Source organism: Psittacula echo, assembly GCF_963264785.1.
Source record: "Psittacula echo genome assembly, chromosome: 5".
Lineage (NCBI taxonomy): Eukaryota > Metazoa > Chordata > Aves > Psittaciformes > Psittacidae > Psittacula > Psittacula echo.
Window position 1 is genome coordinate 30,996,489 of NC_137739.1, and position 17,508 is coordinate 31,013,996.

Genomic DNA, 17,508 nt, shown 5'->3' on the forward strand with positions numbered 1-17,508 from the left:
AAGCCTCAAGGAGGTCTAGTTAAACGTTAGGTAAAAGTTATCACAGAATCAAAAATGTCAAAAGATTTCATTTGGCCTCATTGTTGTTGGTGTTGCCTGAAGTTTGTGGGCAAAACACTCCAGTCTTATCAAATCATTAACATTGATTCTACTCTTAACAGAACCATTTGTTTTTCATTTGGAAACATTACAGTTATCAAGTATTTTGATTAGTGTATATAGCATGTAGTAAAAAAGGTTTTTACATAGCAAAGTTCTTTACCTCATGAACAAATTATGCTCCTTCTCCTCATGAAGGATACATGGCCCTGCTCCAAATAATTAAGTATTTAAAAATTAAAGCAATTTCAAAGCTGACACAATTATTTGGTGCAAAAACCCTGTTCTTTAAGAAATATTTAGATAATAAAAGCAAACCCTTGTGAACACAACAAACAAATTTTAGTTAGGCATAATTGTATTTAGTTATCGGTTGTACTCAGTCATTCTGGATTTTTTTCTCCTGATGCCTGTGTGCTCTACACTACTTAAGTATGATATGAGATAATATAAAATGGTGTATTGACGGCACAAGGAAAATATTTGGATGGCTGTCTGGAGTTGCCATTATTGGCTTTAATTATGACTTGCTGTCCTTTGGGTACTAAATGAGCCAGAAAAGGTTTCGTATGTGCCAAAGTATTCATTAGTATTCCCTTTTCTGTCATTGTGCTTGCAGAAAAAGTTTGTATCTGGCACCTGACTGCAGTTCTTATTAGCACTGACCAAGATGCTTTGCAGATTTCAATAATCATCTGAGAGTACACCACTGTCTCTACTTTTTGGATACAGAAGTTGTTCCTAGGTAACAGTGGCAGAACTCTTTGACCACATTCTGATGTAACTGGAGAGCAAATATTTTTTGCAGTTCTCCATGTGATGTGGCTGCTTAAAGTAAGATTTGTGGTACCAACTTGTTGTGGTTTAAGCCCAGCCAGCGATCCATAACCACACAGCCGCTCACTCCCTCCCTCCCCTTCCTCCCCCTGCTCCCAGAGGGATGGGGCGGAGAATCAAAAGAATGTAACTCCCACGGGTTGAGATAAGAACAGTCCAGTAACTAAGGTATAACACAAACCACTACTGCTACCACCAATAATAATAATGATAAAGGATATGACAAGGGAAGAGAATACAACCGCTCACCACCTTCCGGCCGATACCCAGCCTGACCTGAGCAGTGATCTAGCCCTTCTGGATAACTGCCCCCAGTTTATATACTGGGCATGACATGCTGTGGTATGGAATACCCCTTTGGATAGTTTAGGTCAGGTGTCCTGCCTCTGCTTCCTCCCGGCTTCCCCTCCTCCCTGGCAGAGCATGAGACTCAGAAAGTCGTTGGTCAGACTAAACATTACTGAGCAACAACTAAAAACATCGGTGTTATCAATGTTGTTCCCAGGCTGAAAGTCAAAAACACAGCAGTGCACCAGAGCTGAGAAAAACTACTGCTACTGCTGAACCCAGGACAGTATCCACCCCTTATTCCATACCATTCACGTCATGCTCAGATCTCACATTTTTCAATATACCATCACTCTTGTCTCATATATATATACACACAACCACACACACACAAAGAGAGAGATCATTCCTCAGTGCATGGACCAATCCCTATAAAGCTGCTGAGTTCATCCAGTCCATGATGTCAGGCTCCATCTCTTGTAACAGTCTTTCAGAGCAGGAAAGGCTCTGTCCTGAACCCAGGACACAACTGGAGAAAGAAAAATGATTACTTGTTTCCCTCCTTCAAGTTTGGGGACCTGCCCTAGGTCTTTATGGGAAAGCACTTGTATATCCGGATTTTAGACGCCTTGCCACCATTTTGTATAGCATTAATAATGGAGCCGTAAAAGTCTTTCTGAGATAAAAATAGCATTTGGAATCTGTTTGCTAATAAAAAATTGTCTATAGTGAAGTAGTTTTTGTTTGTCATAGGATGTCTCTAGAATAAAACAAAATAATAACTCATAAAGAATATTTCAAGAACTCTTCACTGAGGAGGCTCTGCTGAGCTTGGTGACCACTCCTTTGGCATCCACTCTTGAACAGACTGGTGAACAAGGATGAATTCCTCCTCCAATACATGTTTACCATTGCAAAACTTGATTTTAATTTAGAACTTTGTTTGAACTGAACTTACAGTAATTTTTTAAGCAGTCTTTGAAATGCTGGCCTCTGGGACACCAGACTGTTCTTATAAACTAATATTTTAATTAAAGCGGTGTGTAAACAAATGCTCCTGATTTTGAAGGCATTTGATGGCATCTTCCACTTCTCATTTGTCACATTAGAGCATAAGCTGGACTTGACATAAGCACACAGCTATTCTTGAGCTTCTAGGACTTTAAGAGAATTCTTGCTGATGGGCTGATACTGTTTCACAGTCTTGTTCTCCCTGAAGCCTCAAGAGTTTCAAAATCCTCACACTCCTCAGAGATTTTAATCTAGTTCATGGATGGATTTCAACTGTTTAAAGGCTAGTGCCCAACATTTTGCTTTGTGGGGTGTTCACAGTGAAAAGATGCTTAGCCAAAATTCTTCAGTAATGTCACCTGCTTAGGCAGAAGGAAGAGCTTTGACCTTGACTCACCTGGGATGAGTCACCTTGGCTCCTACCTCGGGCAGGTGCAGAAAAGGATGAGGAGGAAGAATGCTGACTCTATATATTTTAGCCCTTACAGCCCAGTTCCCCCAAACCTGGAACTCAGTTTGGGATATGGGGTTAGCTCTGTAATTGGAAAGAGTCCCTGCCTGCTCTGTCATTCTCCAGCCTATCTAGCCTAGCCTAACTAGGTTGGCTAAAATACACCGTCATAGTATTCCCAGGGTTTACTTTTCAGCTCCATGCAATCAAAGAACATGTTGCCTTCCAGTCATAAGGCTACTCACTACTTTCTAGCATGTCTAATTCAGGTCTTTACACTTTAAAAGACAATTTCAAAGATTGGGGGGTGAGGAGTGGTAGGGATGGGAGTGACGAGAATTAAAACAAGCAAACAAACTTTCTTTAGTTGCTGAGGTTTTTTTTCACCTACAGAGTTTTGCTTCTCCCTACAAGTGTGGCAGGTGGTGCTCTTGATCCTTCCCAACAGAAATTCTATTTACTAAGCTTCAGTAAGGTCAGAATTATGCCAGGCAGCACCAGCTTGCTAGTTTTAGCCCTGTCCAGCTAGTCCAAGGATCTTTCAGCTCTGAGTGAAGTGTTTTCTGTCAGTGAAAGGGAAAGGAAGGAAGAAAAGGTATTTTAGCGGGGACTGGCTTTCAGCAGTAAATGAAGAAAAGATCAATACAAACAAAAGTAGCTAGTTGGCAAGTACACACTAACCACACTTTAACCCAATTCAGCCTTACATCCCAAGTTTAGACGACAAAGATGCTAGCTGTGTAACCTGTAAATAAAACGTTGTAGCTATTAACTTGAAGCCATTTCAGTTGTGCTCTTGTACTTTAAGTAGGATCTGCTTTCATCTACACAATGTAATTTCCCACTGCAAGCACCCCAAAACTTACGAGCTACAATTATTCTAATTTCAAGATCTTTTGTGATTTGAGAATAGGCTCTTGCTTGTTTTTCGGCTGGCAGATATAACCTGTGCTGAAGATCATGCATTTGCTGTCACCCCTTACAATTTGCAGTCTGGACCAGAAAAGCCACTGGCAGTAGAGAGGTAAATTCTCTTCCAGCTGTTAACAAACAGATGATAACTGAAACTGGCAAATGTCCATATATATATGAATTTGGGTTTTTATATAAAAAAGGAGAACATTTCAAGTTGAAAACCCATCTCTCTATTCCAAAATTTAGTGGAAAATGCTTAGGAAGTAATTAAAAATAGACAATTCTGAGCAGAACTTCAAAACTTTGGGGAGAGAAATTGTTATGAATATATGCCAGGCATCGAGTCAACGAGATTCCTACCCAAGTTTTTTTGCAGCAGTATTCCTGGAAAGGTGTCATTGCCAGTTCTTTAGAAATTTTCTTGTAAATATACGCTCTGTCAGCATTTAGTATTAGGTTAAAAAATAGCCCACTGCATTTATTCTAGCAGCATTTAGTGCTGCTGTTCCCAGAACTCTACACGTTAACTGTGTTCAGAGATACTGTAAAATAGGGGAATTTGCATGTTTTGCTACCCAAGATGTTATTAAAATACACTTGTTTAGTTTTTGGATTTTCTTGGCATGCAAAGAGTAGGCACCAATAGATGGTGCTATTGGTGCATTAATAAGGTTCAGTTTCACATTTGTTTTCTGGTCTGTGGCTGGAATTTGTTTAAAAAAAGAAAAAAAAAAAAAAAAAAGGAACAAAACAACAAACCTCCTAATGCTAAGCTTTTATCCAAGATGTTCTGCCCACCCTGAACTGGTCACCATTTAACTTTAACCTGAACTGTGGCCCAGGAAATCCTTCAGTATAAATAACCTTGGAAGCTGCCATGACCATTTTTGGAACACGCTCCCTCAATAAATCTGTTATTTTGTTGTGCAATGTTGAAGTGTGCAGTTGTTTCCCTGATTAATTAGGGCAAAAAATAAACTTGCACGATCAATCCAAGCTGTGACACGTTTCAGCCCTGACTGGTACATGTGGATAGGAAAGGCCTCAGAGCCTTTTCAACCGATCTGACCTGGGATTTTAAGATGCATTCTTGCTTTTGTGTTTACTTGATCCAACTAGATAGGGTGGCTGCTAACAAAGTCTGTAACTGAGAAGTTTTGGTCTGGCACAGAAGGGCCAGGCTAGGTTAGCAAGGGTAGGGCTGAACACAGTACAACATCGTTCATCATGACCACCTGCCCCCACTTAAGACAACATAAGAGAACTGGCTTATGTAATAGTGTTTATTTCACATATTACCCGTGGAGAACAGCTGATACATTCTCTACATCTTTCACGAGTCTGGAATGCAAGATAAAAAAAGGTATGAAAAAAAAAAAGGTAACATTTGACATTCATGATAAGAAAAATAGAGGGGATACAATGTTTTAAAATGCCCTTATGCAATATATATATATATATAACGTATAAAAATAAAATATATTTTTAAAAAAAAAAGATACAAACAGGACATGACAGAGGACAATCTTAAATATCGATACGTATCTCATGATCCACGCACACCGCACTTAAAATTAACAAAAACCACGTACAATTGCACTTTTCCTCTCTGGAAGGTTCAAGTATATTGCAGTCCCCGCAGGGACTAGTGAGTGTCCGATTCCCTGCCGGGTGCAGATATCGCAGAGGGTAGAGCAGATGTGAGCGACATGTCCTTGCCGAGGGCCGAACGGGCACCTCAAACACGCAGGGGCAGCGGGCAAGGCCGGGGCCGCGGTCCTAGGGTCCGGGGGTGTACCGTAGCGGCCGACGCCCGCCGACGGGTTCCTCCGACCGCGGGTCTCCCCTGAGCAACCCCTCTTCGGGGTCAGACGGGTCCGGGGCAGCTCTGACGGCGGCTCGCCGGCAGGGAAGGCCCTGCCCCCACCCCCCCCCCCCCGAGTGCAGCGGCGGGGCAGGGGGCGACATGGCGGCCGGCAGGGTAGAGGTGCCTCTGGCGCCTTCCAGTCCCAGGCGGCTGCGGGCGCGCGAACCGGCGGTGCCTCGCCCGGAGGGTAAAGAGTCAGTGACCGGTCCACCTCTGCGGCGGACGGGGGAGGCAGCCTCTGCGCGTTCCCAGCGGGACGCAGCTTTCACAGCTTCCCCACTCCAACCCTCCGCGCGGGCCGCAGAACCGGCTGCTCCTCACCCTGCCGGGCCCTGGCAGCGGGGCCCGCCGCTCCGCTGTCCCCGGCCCTGGGAGGGCGCTCCGGGGTTCCGCCCGGACAGTCGCTCTCCGCGAATCCTGGCGGCGGCTGCCGAGCAGCAGCGGACCTCCGGAGCTTCCATACTTAAGTCCACCCATCCGAGACAGCCTCGGCCGGTAGTACGGGGCTCAAACCCCGAAGACAGCGGCGAGGGGCTGCGCCCGTGGCGTCCGGAGGCGCCGCTCGGCCCGGGGGGAACGCGCCGGGCCGCGGCGTTCGGGCAGGGAGCGCCTCCTGCGGCCGTAGCCCTGGGGACTGATCTTGCTGGCGGGGGCGGTGTCGTCCTTGTCTTTATCGGTCAGCTGGTAGATCTGGTGGGCCAGCTTCTGCACCGTGCACGTGCCGAACCGACACCCCGTGCGGATGGCTTGGAAGTGGGGGAAGCTGTTAATGCTCTGGCGGTAGCGCTTGACGCGGATGTGAGCATCCTCCCGAGTGCTGCGAGGCAGGAAGAGAGAGAGCGGGCATGAGAAACGCGCAGTAGGGCTTCGGAGAAGAGGACCCCATGGGACCCGTGGGGATGGCAGGGAGCCCCGGGCGGGAGGTGGGCCCGCCCCGACGGTGCAGAACTGCCACCCCCCCGTTTTGCCCTTCGTCTGGTGGCGGGAGAGGAGCAACCTGGTCCCAAGGCAGAGCCACAGCCCGCTGCCGATGGGAGAAGAGGCCCCGCCGTTTTATGGCGGTTACTTTATCTATGGATCCAGAGCTATTTATATTTGACTTTCACAGTAAAGGCTCTGCTATCTCCCTCCAGCTGAAGAGCTCGGGGAAAGGGAAGCGGGAGGGTGCTTTCAGCGTGCTGTGCAGTCCGGGCAGAACCTGCCTACGGGACCTGGGGGGGGGGGATCTATAGCGAGATTAAGCCTAAACACCCGGAAACGAGGAGACTCTGAAGCTTCCCAGTGTCTCGAGCAAGTACCCGAGACCAGAAGGGGCTGGAATGTACCTGGGATGCGAGATTCGAGGTTCCTCCTTCACGTCCTGGGTCCGTATGAGCGACTGCACGTCGGCGGCTGCTCCCAGTCCTCGGAGCGCGCCTGCGGGCTTCACGTCCCGCTTGACTCGGCTCAGTGCCCATTTCGTCCATCTGAAAGGAGCACAAGGGAAGAGGACAGCCTGTTAGCGCAAGCCTGCAGGGCGGGAGCCAAATCAAATAGATTCGAGCGGCGATTATCTTTGCCAGCGCCGAGATTTTTCTAATTTTGTTTCCTGAAAGGGCGTGAGGCCTTTAAGGCGCTGTGCAATTCCCGCAGTGAATTCAGTCCCTCCGATCGCGGACGGAGTCCGGCGCGGAAGCTCCGGAGCGGGACTGGGCGCTGGCAGGAGGACGCGCTCCGATACTCACTTTCTTTTGAACTCTGTCGCTACGTTCGCCCTTGCAGCATCCATCCCGAGGAAGGTCACAGAGCCGAGATAGAGCAAGGCTACGTGCACTAGTTTCATTCTGGCTGGGGTCCTGGCGGAGGCAAGAAGAGAAGACTGTAAGCACGATTGCTAATATATGTAAAGTAAGGACCGTCCTTCATTTCTGGCGATGCCAGAGCTCCTTTTCTCGGAGAGCCCCCAGGCTACCGGGGACTTTGTGTGCAGTATGAACCAGGAGCTAATATTTACTCAACAACTTATCACAAAGTGAATAGCAGAGCCTCCAAAGTTTACGTTTGTCGAGAGTTTTATTTGCAGAGGAGGCTGAAACCCAGCAGGATTTCCAGAATACCCCCAGCGGCTTGCCACTAGGATTTAGTAAACCCATGAGATTAGAGGGAGTTGACTCTCAGCCGCATCGTTTCCAAACTCCAGCAAGTGTTTTGCTGCCTGGAAGCTGATCCCCTGATAACTCATCTTCCCACTTCACACGCAAAACCAGCTAGCTCTGGATCTTATATTGTAAACTGCAGCTGATGCCAAAAGCCAGTGCAAGACTCTGCAGCATAACTCCAAGCTCTTCAGAACAGTCCAGATTTAGTAGACTTTTTATTTCCTTTCCAGCTCCCCTGCATCTTTTTTTTCTTTTTTTTTTTTTTTTTTTTAACTGGAAGTATTGAGGAGGGGAAAAAAAAAAAAAAAAAAAAAAAAAAGGCTCTTACCTGCCAGTGAGGATAATCCACTGAGACAAATGTTTTTGTAGTAGCGATCCGAACTTGCAGGGTTTCCTGAAGAGCGAGCACTCCCTCTTTGTGTGTCTGAAATAACCACTGCAGAGCTGCGCTCCACCGCTCCCTTTTATAGAGCGGCGCGAGGGAAGTGGGTGGACCTTGGCGTGGCTGGGCGATTCTTCATTGACACTTACCCCCACCCCCACGTTCTGAACACTTCTTGAACATTTTAGAGTGGATTTTTTTTACCCTACCAGGGTAAAATTAAGAAGATTATTGAAAATTGTCTTCAACAACCCCTTTGGAATTTTGTTGATTACAGCGACAGATTTTAGGTGTAGATTCTGAGTCGTGGCATAACTTGCAAAATCTGATAAACCCCTCAGTCTGTTTCATTGCTGACAGAGGTTTTAACTGCCGATATATAGTTATGTTTACATGGTCTGTAGTATAACCTCTCATTCTAGGCATCTTGACTTCAGGTGGATGGAAGCAGGAGTTTAGGAACTAGACTCGGTCAATTTCAAAATCCGTGCAAATCCGTCAAATCCTAAAGTTCCAAAATTAAACCCATATTTGGACAACATGAATTATAATGAATGACTGTAATGAATGCCAGCCTTCTTTACATAAGTAAGGAGGTGACAAATCAGACATCATTAATATTTATGACTCAGCTTGGGTGCCCTTTTTATCTGATAAACTGTATTTGATGTACTTGATCGATCCAAATAAATCACACCTCAAATGGGTTTGGGAGATGGAGGTTAAGGCACACTGCTGTACCTCTGAACAAAGAAAGCAGTATGGCTTTGGGGCAAACACAGACTCACTGACATGCGTGGGGATCCGGACCGGGGGAGACCTACCTGCCCTCCATTTAGCCCCATTCCTTGATCCTTTATATATATGAGTGCACTTACATCCCCGGTTATGAAGCTAAACCAGTGCAGGATCAACGTCTCTAACAGGCTTCCCCGGCTGGCCAAAAGCAAAATCTTAATCTGCCACTTTTTTCGTGTGGTGCTTTTATTTATTTATTTATTTATTTATTTAAACTTACAGTCTTTAACATCTTTGCTCCGTGGCGCATCAGCAACGCGGAGCTCCGGCTTCGCAGGGGTGCTGGAAAGTCCGCACCAGATGGGCTGTTTCTCTACTGTCGCAATGCAAATTCAGCGGAGCCGAGGGAAATGCCCAGGAGACCCGTGCCCTGGAGCGTCAGGGTCCCCTTCCCAGCGAGAGCTACTCGGGAGGAAGGAATGAGATGGCATGTGCGAGCTCTTTCTCTCACATCTTGCCCCGAGCAAAGTGTTTCAAACATGAGGTGAGTTTGTACTCGTGACTCTGCCTTTCTCGATAACCGCGGTATATAACAACACCCTGGAGAGGTATGTGCAAGGGAATGACGGAAACTTTGCTTTGCACGGCTGACTCGGTCTAAGGTGCTCCCTCCCTCGCCAGCAGCGGCCTGGCAACCAGAGGCTTCTGTCTCCGGCATCTACCTGTCCGGGGCCAGGCTGGCCCGGGGTACGCCATCCCGAGGAGATGCCCTCACCCGCGCTCCGCCGGCACGCACTGGCACCCGCCGGCAGAGAGTTTCGGCACTCACTGCAGCCGTTCCCATCGCATCTCTGTGCTGGGCACCTTTCTTCCCCGAGACCCCAGCGCTGCTCCCGCATGGAGAGCCAGTTTCCCCGGCCGTAAATTGCCCGGTTCCGCTCCTCCGCCGCACCTGCCCGGCCAGGGCTCGGGGCGGGACACGGCGGCGGGTGCCTCAGGCGGGGAGCGCAGAGGGGAGCCGCTGTCCTCGGGCTCTCATCCCTGCCACCAGCTGCGGGCAGCTCCGCGGAGCAGCCGTTCCCCTGCCCTCCCCGCGGACCGTGATCTGGAGCAGGAATGCGGAGTGTGAGAGGCTTGGGGTGTAAACCCAGGGAGGAACAAATGGGAAGATCAGTGGTCTAGAACGGGGCTGTATCATGACCAGAGCTGCACAATTGCATCAGACCACGATGACTGGATTATCTTGACCTCATGAGGCAGCTCACGCTCAAGCGAGTTCAAGCATTTCCTTGATCAGCAGAAGTTGAAACCGAATCTAACATTTCCAAATTAGAAGGCAAGATTCTATGTGATGAGCTTTACTTTGATTCAAATTAAGTCTCCTCTTCCAGTAAAAAAAATAACATACTTCCTCAAATGCTGGAAAATCCCTCATTAAAATCCTTGTAAACGGGAAGCTTATTTTGTATACTCTTCAGCAAACAATGCAGAAAGAATCCTATGCTGGTTTAGGAATAGTAACAGTAGTGGTAACACAACTCACATGTGGGTTCCATACCAACTGCAACTGTCATTTTAGTGGCACAAAATCAGCTCGTTCAAGTTCACGAGGTGGCAAACTTTGGAATATAAATCTATCAGTTTGTTGCCAATGTGATTTGTGAAAGGGCTTCAGCAGGTTCAAATCCAATACAAAACATCATGTTCTTTGTTCTGATGCTCATTTTGTTCTTCCTAAGCAGTTGAGTTCCTGTGCAGCTTGGAAATGAGCAATAGTCACTCAATTTGTACTATGAGGTAACAGTGACCACTTTTTAAAAATTGTTTAGTAAATTGTGAGTTATTTCCATTTCAGAAAAAAAAAAAAAGTGACACAAAATGTTCCAGGGAAATATTATTCACAAACTATTTTTCTGAGGCAATGCCAAGCAGTTCACATAGAATGGGCTCTCCTTGGACATGCAGGGTCTCCTCTGGATGCTGACCCATCCCTTGCGGGGAAGTTGGCCTGGAAGAACATCTAGCTCTTGTACTTATTTACTGATTATCTTGGGTGTGTCATTTAACCTCTTGGTGTTGTCTTATGTACAAAAGACTTCACAATATGTATCTACTTTGCCAGGGAGATTGTGAGGATTAGTTGCTGTTTGTACAGAATTTTATTAAGGTTGAGTTTTATTCCAAAAGCAAAGATCTAAAATATTGTAGACATCAATGGGGAATCAGTTTGAGATAAATATTCTGTCCTGGCATGCAAGAAAATTGTTGATTGAAGCCAGTGGAAGGACTTTTGTGTGTTTCATTTTAGGTTTAAATTTTACTGTATTCATACACCACAAATATGAATATACCTTATTATATTTCAGGTTGTATGAAATCAGCAGAAAGATGAACTTCAAGGCCAGGTTGAACAGAGCCTTGTGTGACGTGGTCTGGTGTGAGGCATCCCTGCTCATGGCAGGGAGGTTGGAACTAGATGATCTTAAGGTCCTTTCCAATCCAAACCGTTCTATGATTCTATGATTCTGTGATACTAATAGAAGAATGGTAACACATGAATGATATAAAACCTCAGTCAAGCTCCACACAGAAAAGCCTGGTTGTTAGTGCATGCACTTAGCCAGCTTTGCCTGTGCCAAGAGCACAGTGACAAGAGGTGATTCCATTTCTGGTAGTCCCATTGGAGGTGCTTTTGGTGAGTATTACATCTGATAGGTTTCAGTACACCAAACAATGCCTCCTAAATGAGGGTAAGATGCATATTGGCAGGGGAAAACCTGGTTTGGGTCTTTTAGGTCATGGCTGTTTCCCCGTGGGGTGGCATGGGGTAATACTGGATTAGGGGACAAGAGACAGAGTGTGACCTTTATGTTTCCTGAAGGATGAGTTGACTGTAGAAGGTATTGTGAACTTTCACACTCTTTTGGTGGTAAGCACACAGTGAGTGTGGCAATGTTGTTCCTTGTGTATTTTCAGCCTCCTGAAGGGGCTGCAGCCCCACAGTTCTTCCTCTGGGATAATTATATGACTGCTTACTGGGTCTTTCTGAAGACCTAGGCCTTGGTGTCCTCCCAGAGCCACTGCTTTGTGAGCTCCTGCAGCTCCCATGAGGAGCCAGGCTACTCTGCTGCAACACAGGGAATTACAGTTTTGGTGGTCTGGATGAAAGTTCAGTTTACTTTGCATTAGACTTTATGTGAGCAAACAATCTGTCTGCTCCACTTCCTCATTTGTCCTGTAAGAACATAGGATTGCTCTATACTTATGGGATGTTAAGGAATTAAGTTATGTATGACTTTTGCTGTCCATGCAGGTGCACATCTGTGTTCAAACCCAGTACTTATGGTGTGATGTTTTTTATGACATGCTTTATAAACTAACCAAGTTTGGCTTAATTGGTCTAGATGGAAGAAGGAGCAAGGGTGTAAAGAGGGTGCTAGTAGTATTGGGGAATCAATAAGTAGCATCTTCCTCTTGATTTAGCATTTGTTACTGTCCTGGGAAGGTGATGTTCTCATGCTTAGACGTGCTTGAACAGCAGTGAGACTTAATTACTAAGATTTGTTATTACATATTGAACCTTTCTACGAGTGCAGATACGATAACCTTAAGATCCCATTTCAGCTCCAAATTAGGTAATTTCTTAGTGTCTCTAAACTTTCCCCCCAGGTTTATCTGTACAGAACATCACCCCTTGCTTTTGTAAACTGTTGCATGTCCAGGCTTTGTGCTGTTGAACAACTGCACTGTCAGAACGATGGGTAATGTGTGACTTCATTAAGATTTGTGTTCCCTTGTTGCTACTTCAGAAATACTTCTAATCAAAAAGCTCAGTGCTTTGAAAAAATCTTTGTGGTTTTCAGTCATTAAAGACTACAGGATCATGAACCAAACTGCCTATGCATAACTTCAGAAAGATATTTATTCTTCTGCTCCTACTTAGTATATGAAGTGCCGGACCCCACAGATTGCATGTTTCTCACAAGTATATTCAATCTTTTCAATGTATATAGTATGCGTTTTTCTTTACTCCTAAAGTTAAGAAGCAATTTTATTAAGTTTAGGTCTTTACACGTGACATCTAAACATCAGTCAAAACAGTTAAGCCATGAAATTGATAACTGCGAGGAGATTTGGACTGCTGCCCTCCACTGAGAAGGCACAAGCGAGAAGACTGTCATTGCTGAAGTTTCCTGACCTCTGGGTTATCAGCAAGACACTGTATTGGTATGTCCCAGCTAAGTAGGAGGTGTAAGAACTGCATGTTCGAAATAGAAATGTCTCTGTGGAACTGCTAATAATTTTCTGCTGGGTCCCTTTTGATGGGGGATGGTCAGGAGCAGATTTTGTGAATTTGCTGTTTCTGTACACAGCCCAGTACTCATGGCTAGTGCAGCTCATCACTGTATCACAACTGACGCCTTTTGCATTGTTTATTCTCTTTGTGCTATCAAATAGGATGTACATGGAAAGTTTCTGCAGGTTTCACCAGTTAACCAATCGCTGTACTGACTGTCTGACACCCTGTTTATCACCAGCATCTCTGCAACTGCTGGCAAGCTCACCGGGCTTTCGAGAGTGAGAATCCCAAAGGTGTCTGCCTCATCTGTATGTTATAAATAGCAACACGAAATCTCCCCTCTGCCCCGCTCCCTGACAGCCACCGCATGTACCCACACAAGCACGTCAGAGGCTAGGAGGGCTACGTCGAAGCGCTGCCGCCCGTCAAACCCCGATAGCAGCCGATGTCACCGCCAGGCTCCCACCTGCAAGAGCCGCGGCCCGCACGGAAGGGGGCACCCTCGTCGGCAAGAGCCGGCAGGAGGACGCGGCAGCCGGCATATCGGGCAACCGAGCCGCGTACCTCTCGGCTGCGCGTCAGGCGCATGGCGGGCACCGCCACAAAGCCCAGCCGAGCCGTCAGAGCCGTTAGCGCCCAGCCGTTGGAGCCGTTAAGGCCGCGGAAGCCTCGCGGGCCGACTTCCCCCACGGTGGCACGTTCCGCACATCTCGCGCAAAACGTGAACAGGAAACATCCTGGAAACGTTAAGTCTCGATTCCCGAGGCTGAACTGGAGGGGATGGCGTAAGCTCGCAGCTGAGTTTTACCTGGGCACAGTCTGGGAGGGACGATGCCCGTTCCCGGCAGTTCCTATCAGGAGACGTCCCTGAGGGGGTGGGCGGTGAGGTGAAGGCACGCTCAGGCACTCGAATTCTCTCGGGCGCGCACATCGGCCGGACCTGCCGCGTTTGTGTTTAGTTTGGGCTTTTGTTTTTCCAAGGGAGAAAGCGCTCCAGACTACAGACTCCCGGGTGGGTACTTCACAGGGAGGCTACGAGGAGACAAAGCCCATAGCGGATGGGGAGGGCCCGGGAGGGGAACGGACCCACCCGGGGCGGGCTGCTAAGCGAGACGGTAACGCTGGCGACCCCCGGGGACAGCAGAACCACATCACCTCACCCACGGGCTGCCCGTGAGCCCTCAGCCCACGCCCAGCCCAGCGGGGTCACGGCGCAGCGGTCCAGGCGGCGCGCAGGCGCATAGCGTGTCCGCGCCTCCAACATGGCTGAGGTGGTGCCGCTTCTTTTGCGGCGGGTGCGGAGGGGAGGATGCTGAGCCTTCTGGGAGCCGCTGCCGTAGCAGGGGTGGTGAGGCCTGAGGCGGGTTCCTTTCAGCCATGGCTAGGCTGGCCGACTATTTCATCGTGGTGGGCTATGACCACGAGAAGACAGGTAGGTGTGGCTGCGCGCAGGGCTGCCCCGCGGTGCCTGGCCTCTTCCCCCCAACCTATCGTTCCTGCCCGGCCCCGGCCCCCTCCCGCCTCCGGTCGCGCCGCAGGAGGAGGAGACTGCCGCGCACCCGGGGCGCGTGTCTGGCTGTGGGGAGGAGGGCGGCTGAGGGCAGCGGGGCTGGCCTCTCTCGTGGAGGGGCGCGGCGGCCTGCGGGGATGACGGAAGGGTTAATCCCTCTTTCCTGAGGTGGAGCGGGAAGGCGGAGGGGCTCCTCTATCGTCCGTAGGCCGGCTGGCCGGGACCTGGCCTCTCCGGGGGGGGGCCGGGGCGGCCTCTTTTTTGTTTGGCGGCCTCAGTCCACCTGGTAGCGTCGCTGACCCGGCCCCTTGTGAGCGGGGCGCGGTGCGGGGCCAGCCAGGGCGTATCCCACGGCCTTGCTCCACCGCCACGGCCTTTGGAAACGGGCCACGGTTCCTTCCAGAAAGCGGGGGTAACTGAAAATGTCGCGCATGGACGCGCACAACACCCGACCCCCGTCCCGCCTGACTGCAGGGTGCCCACGGCTTTGCTCCCGCTAGGCAGGCAGCGGAGGCCGGCTGGGAGCCGGGGTGTTGGTGTGTCCCTGTTCCTCGCGCCGCCTCTGCAGAAAACGTCGGTACTAGCGGTTGTTTCCCCACATTTGCGCTGCTGGTTGAGCCACGTTCACTCACGGCCTCAGATAAAAACAAAGACTGAGGGCTCTCGGAAAGCAGTGGGGCTTTTTGCCCATTTTAACTGGGGTCTTACAGCTTGTTGGCTCTTGACAGGATGCCGCCGATAACACCTGAGGAAATGGTGTTGCTTTTCGGGAATGGCTGCTTTTCTCAGAGAATTAAGATGCTTTGTGTCTGCTTTGGGGGAAGCAAAGTGGTGTTATCTAGTATAGTGTTGTGGGTAAAGGAAGAGTGGTTTTATATTATGTAACTTTCTGTTGTAATATGACATTCGTTGCTGGAGTGACCTTAAATCAGTATATAAACTGATTTGAAAATGAAGTGATTGTGAACTGATATGTGTTCGTGCTGGGTATTTCAGAATGATCCTTTGAATGTATATTGTTAATAAACAATATTAAACATTTGAATGTTCACTAATTTATTTGACTGTGCATAAACCAAACAATATTCAAGTTTGTTACTCTAAGTAATTGTTTGAAGTAACAATTGCATGTAATCTCTGTTTGCTCATTCTAAAAGTGTAGCTAATAAACTCTTAAAAAAGCTTTTTTTTTTTTTTCTTTTTCTTTTTTTCTTCAGAGAAACCATTGCGTGTATGTGTTTAAAGATACAGTGGGTTACAAAATTCTGCCAAGGGCCTCCTCAGTTTTACTATACCAATATTATTATTCCATTAATTATGGTGTGACTCCCCCTCCCACTTCATTTGGAGATAGACTTGTCCTAATTGTAGTGACAAAATTATAGGACACGTGAAATAATTTATGTTAAAAATCATGACCTGCCCTTGCCCTTCCCTTGTTTAGAGCATCTTCCCCAACAATAGTAGCCCAAATGAAAATGAAGAAGTAACCAGAAAAACCCAGGGGTGCTTTTAAGAAGACTTTAAAGCAAGTAGGCTCTGCCTTAAAGAGTATGATCAGTTTGACATAGCCACTATGTGAGGTAAAATTACAGATTACATCGGAAAGCTTTATGTTTGTAAAATGTCTTCATCAGTAGCGCATGTGTGTAACTTCCTGTACATAAATTGTTTCATTAGGTTTAGTAGAATTGCTTGCATGGATGAAATAGAGCAGATTCAGTAATAACTTGAGAAGGAGAACCTTAATTTGAAAAGGTCATGCCCAGAAAGTAACTATTTAGACTTTGACTTCATTATTTAAATTACTCATTGGTAGTACTTTAATGCTTCATACTAAAAATGCTTGAAGGAACAGCATTCTGTTGAAGACTAGGCATGCATTGTTTTCCAAATTCCTTTACCCCCACATGTGATCCCATAATACATGGAGTACTGACCTTTCGTTTTCTTGTAAAAGTGTTAGTTTCTTGATATATTTATTATGCTGCTTTCTGTGTGAAAAAGCAGGGACAAACATTTCTAGATAATGGACTTATTACCCATGAAGCTTTTAAATTGGGGTTTTCTTTTGTTGTTGTTTTTTTTTTTTTTTTTCCCCTTCAACAATATTCTGGCTTGGTTTTAATATGTTTTATTTTAATGTTGAGTGTAATTATGTTTTCTAGTGGTTTTGTTTTATCTCCTCCCACCCATAGTCTGTGGAATATCCTTTTGTAAATAAGCAAACAAAAATCCTGTAACCTTCCCCCCTTCCCTAACCTGTTTGTCAGCAGCAGTTTGGATAATATGCACTTGTGGTCAGTAAGGAAGGATGTTTATAGTAATGACTGTTCTCCCAGAAAAGCCCTACTGCCTCTGCTACCTCTCTATAGCAGCTGTTATCTGCTCTGACTTCACCTGTGTTAGATGAATTTGTTTACATGTTCCAATGTCTGCAATATACTGAAAATGTGGTAAAGGTATTGCTTTCCTGTGCAGGTTATCTAGCTTTATTAAAAAACATTCACTATAAATATCTAAAATGCTGCATTTGTTCGCTTGTGCAATTTAGGAGTGAATTTCTTGATTTTTCTTGTTGCGGGAAAAACTTTGTTATTGGTGCCACAGGTTTTTACCCAACATAGTCTTAAGGGGAAGTGAACATGTTTATTGCCCTCAAATAAACCAAAGAGAGTATCCTTTGGGGGTCAGATGTTTCAAAGTTCATTCCTGTTCTGGTCTAGGCCTATGGAAATTGATGTTACAGCAGTCCAAGTGCTGTCATCTCTATTGTGTTAAATCTTCCTTTCATTTTCAGCTTGTTTTAGGATGCTGACCTGTCAAAAAGACCTTTCTTGCTGAATATTTTGCTTGTGTTGCTGTATTATTTTTTCTCTGGGTTACTTTTCTGCTAATTTTTCAAACTTCGGCTTACCAAGATGTCAGATGAGGGCCAGTGTCAGCATAAAGGAGTAGGAGCGTGCAGGAGG

The 17,508-nt window shown here is 46.8% G+C and overlaps 2 protein-coding genes across 5 annotated transcripts in view; one reads left to right on the forward strand and one right to left on the reverse strand.

Annotated features, from left to right (window-relative positions):
- Nucleotides 1-5,932: 5,932 nt before the first annotated feature.
- On the reverse strand, nucleotides 5,933-7,290 carry ADM (adrenomedullin; the record flags this gene model as incomplete). Its single annotated transcript, XM_080619495.1, has 3 exons — nucleotides 5,933-6,285; nucleotides 6,794-6,934; nucleotides 7,193-7,290. The coding sequence occupies 3 exons, from the start codon at nucleotides 7,288-7,290 to the stop codon at nucleotides 5,976-5,978; spliced, it is 549 nt and encodes a 182-aa protein (XP_080475621.1). The 3' UTR covers nucleotides 5,933-5,975.
- A 7,113-nt stretch (nucleotides 7,291-14,403) lies between these two features.
- Nucleotides 14,404-17,508, forward strand: part of SBF2 (SET binding factor 2) — a gene marked incomplete at both ends in the record, with an annotated part of 266,518 nt that continues 263,413 nt past the window's right edge. For all 4 annotated transcript variants that reach the window (XM_080619951.1, XM_080619950.1, XM_080619952.1 and 1 more), the window contains one exon: nucleotides 14,404-14,458. In XM_080619951.1, coding sequence (XP_080476077.1) covers nucleotides 14,404-14,458 — 55 coding nt within the window. The remainder of the gene's footprint in view (nucleotides 14,459-17,508) is intronic.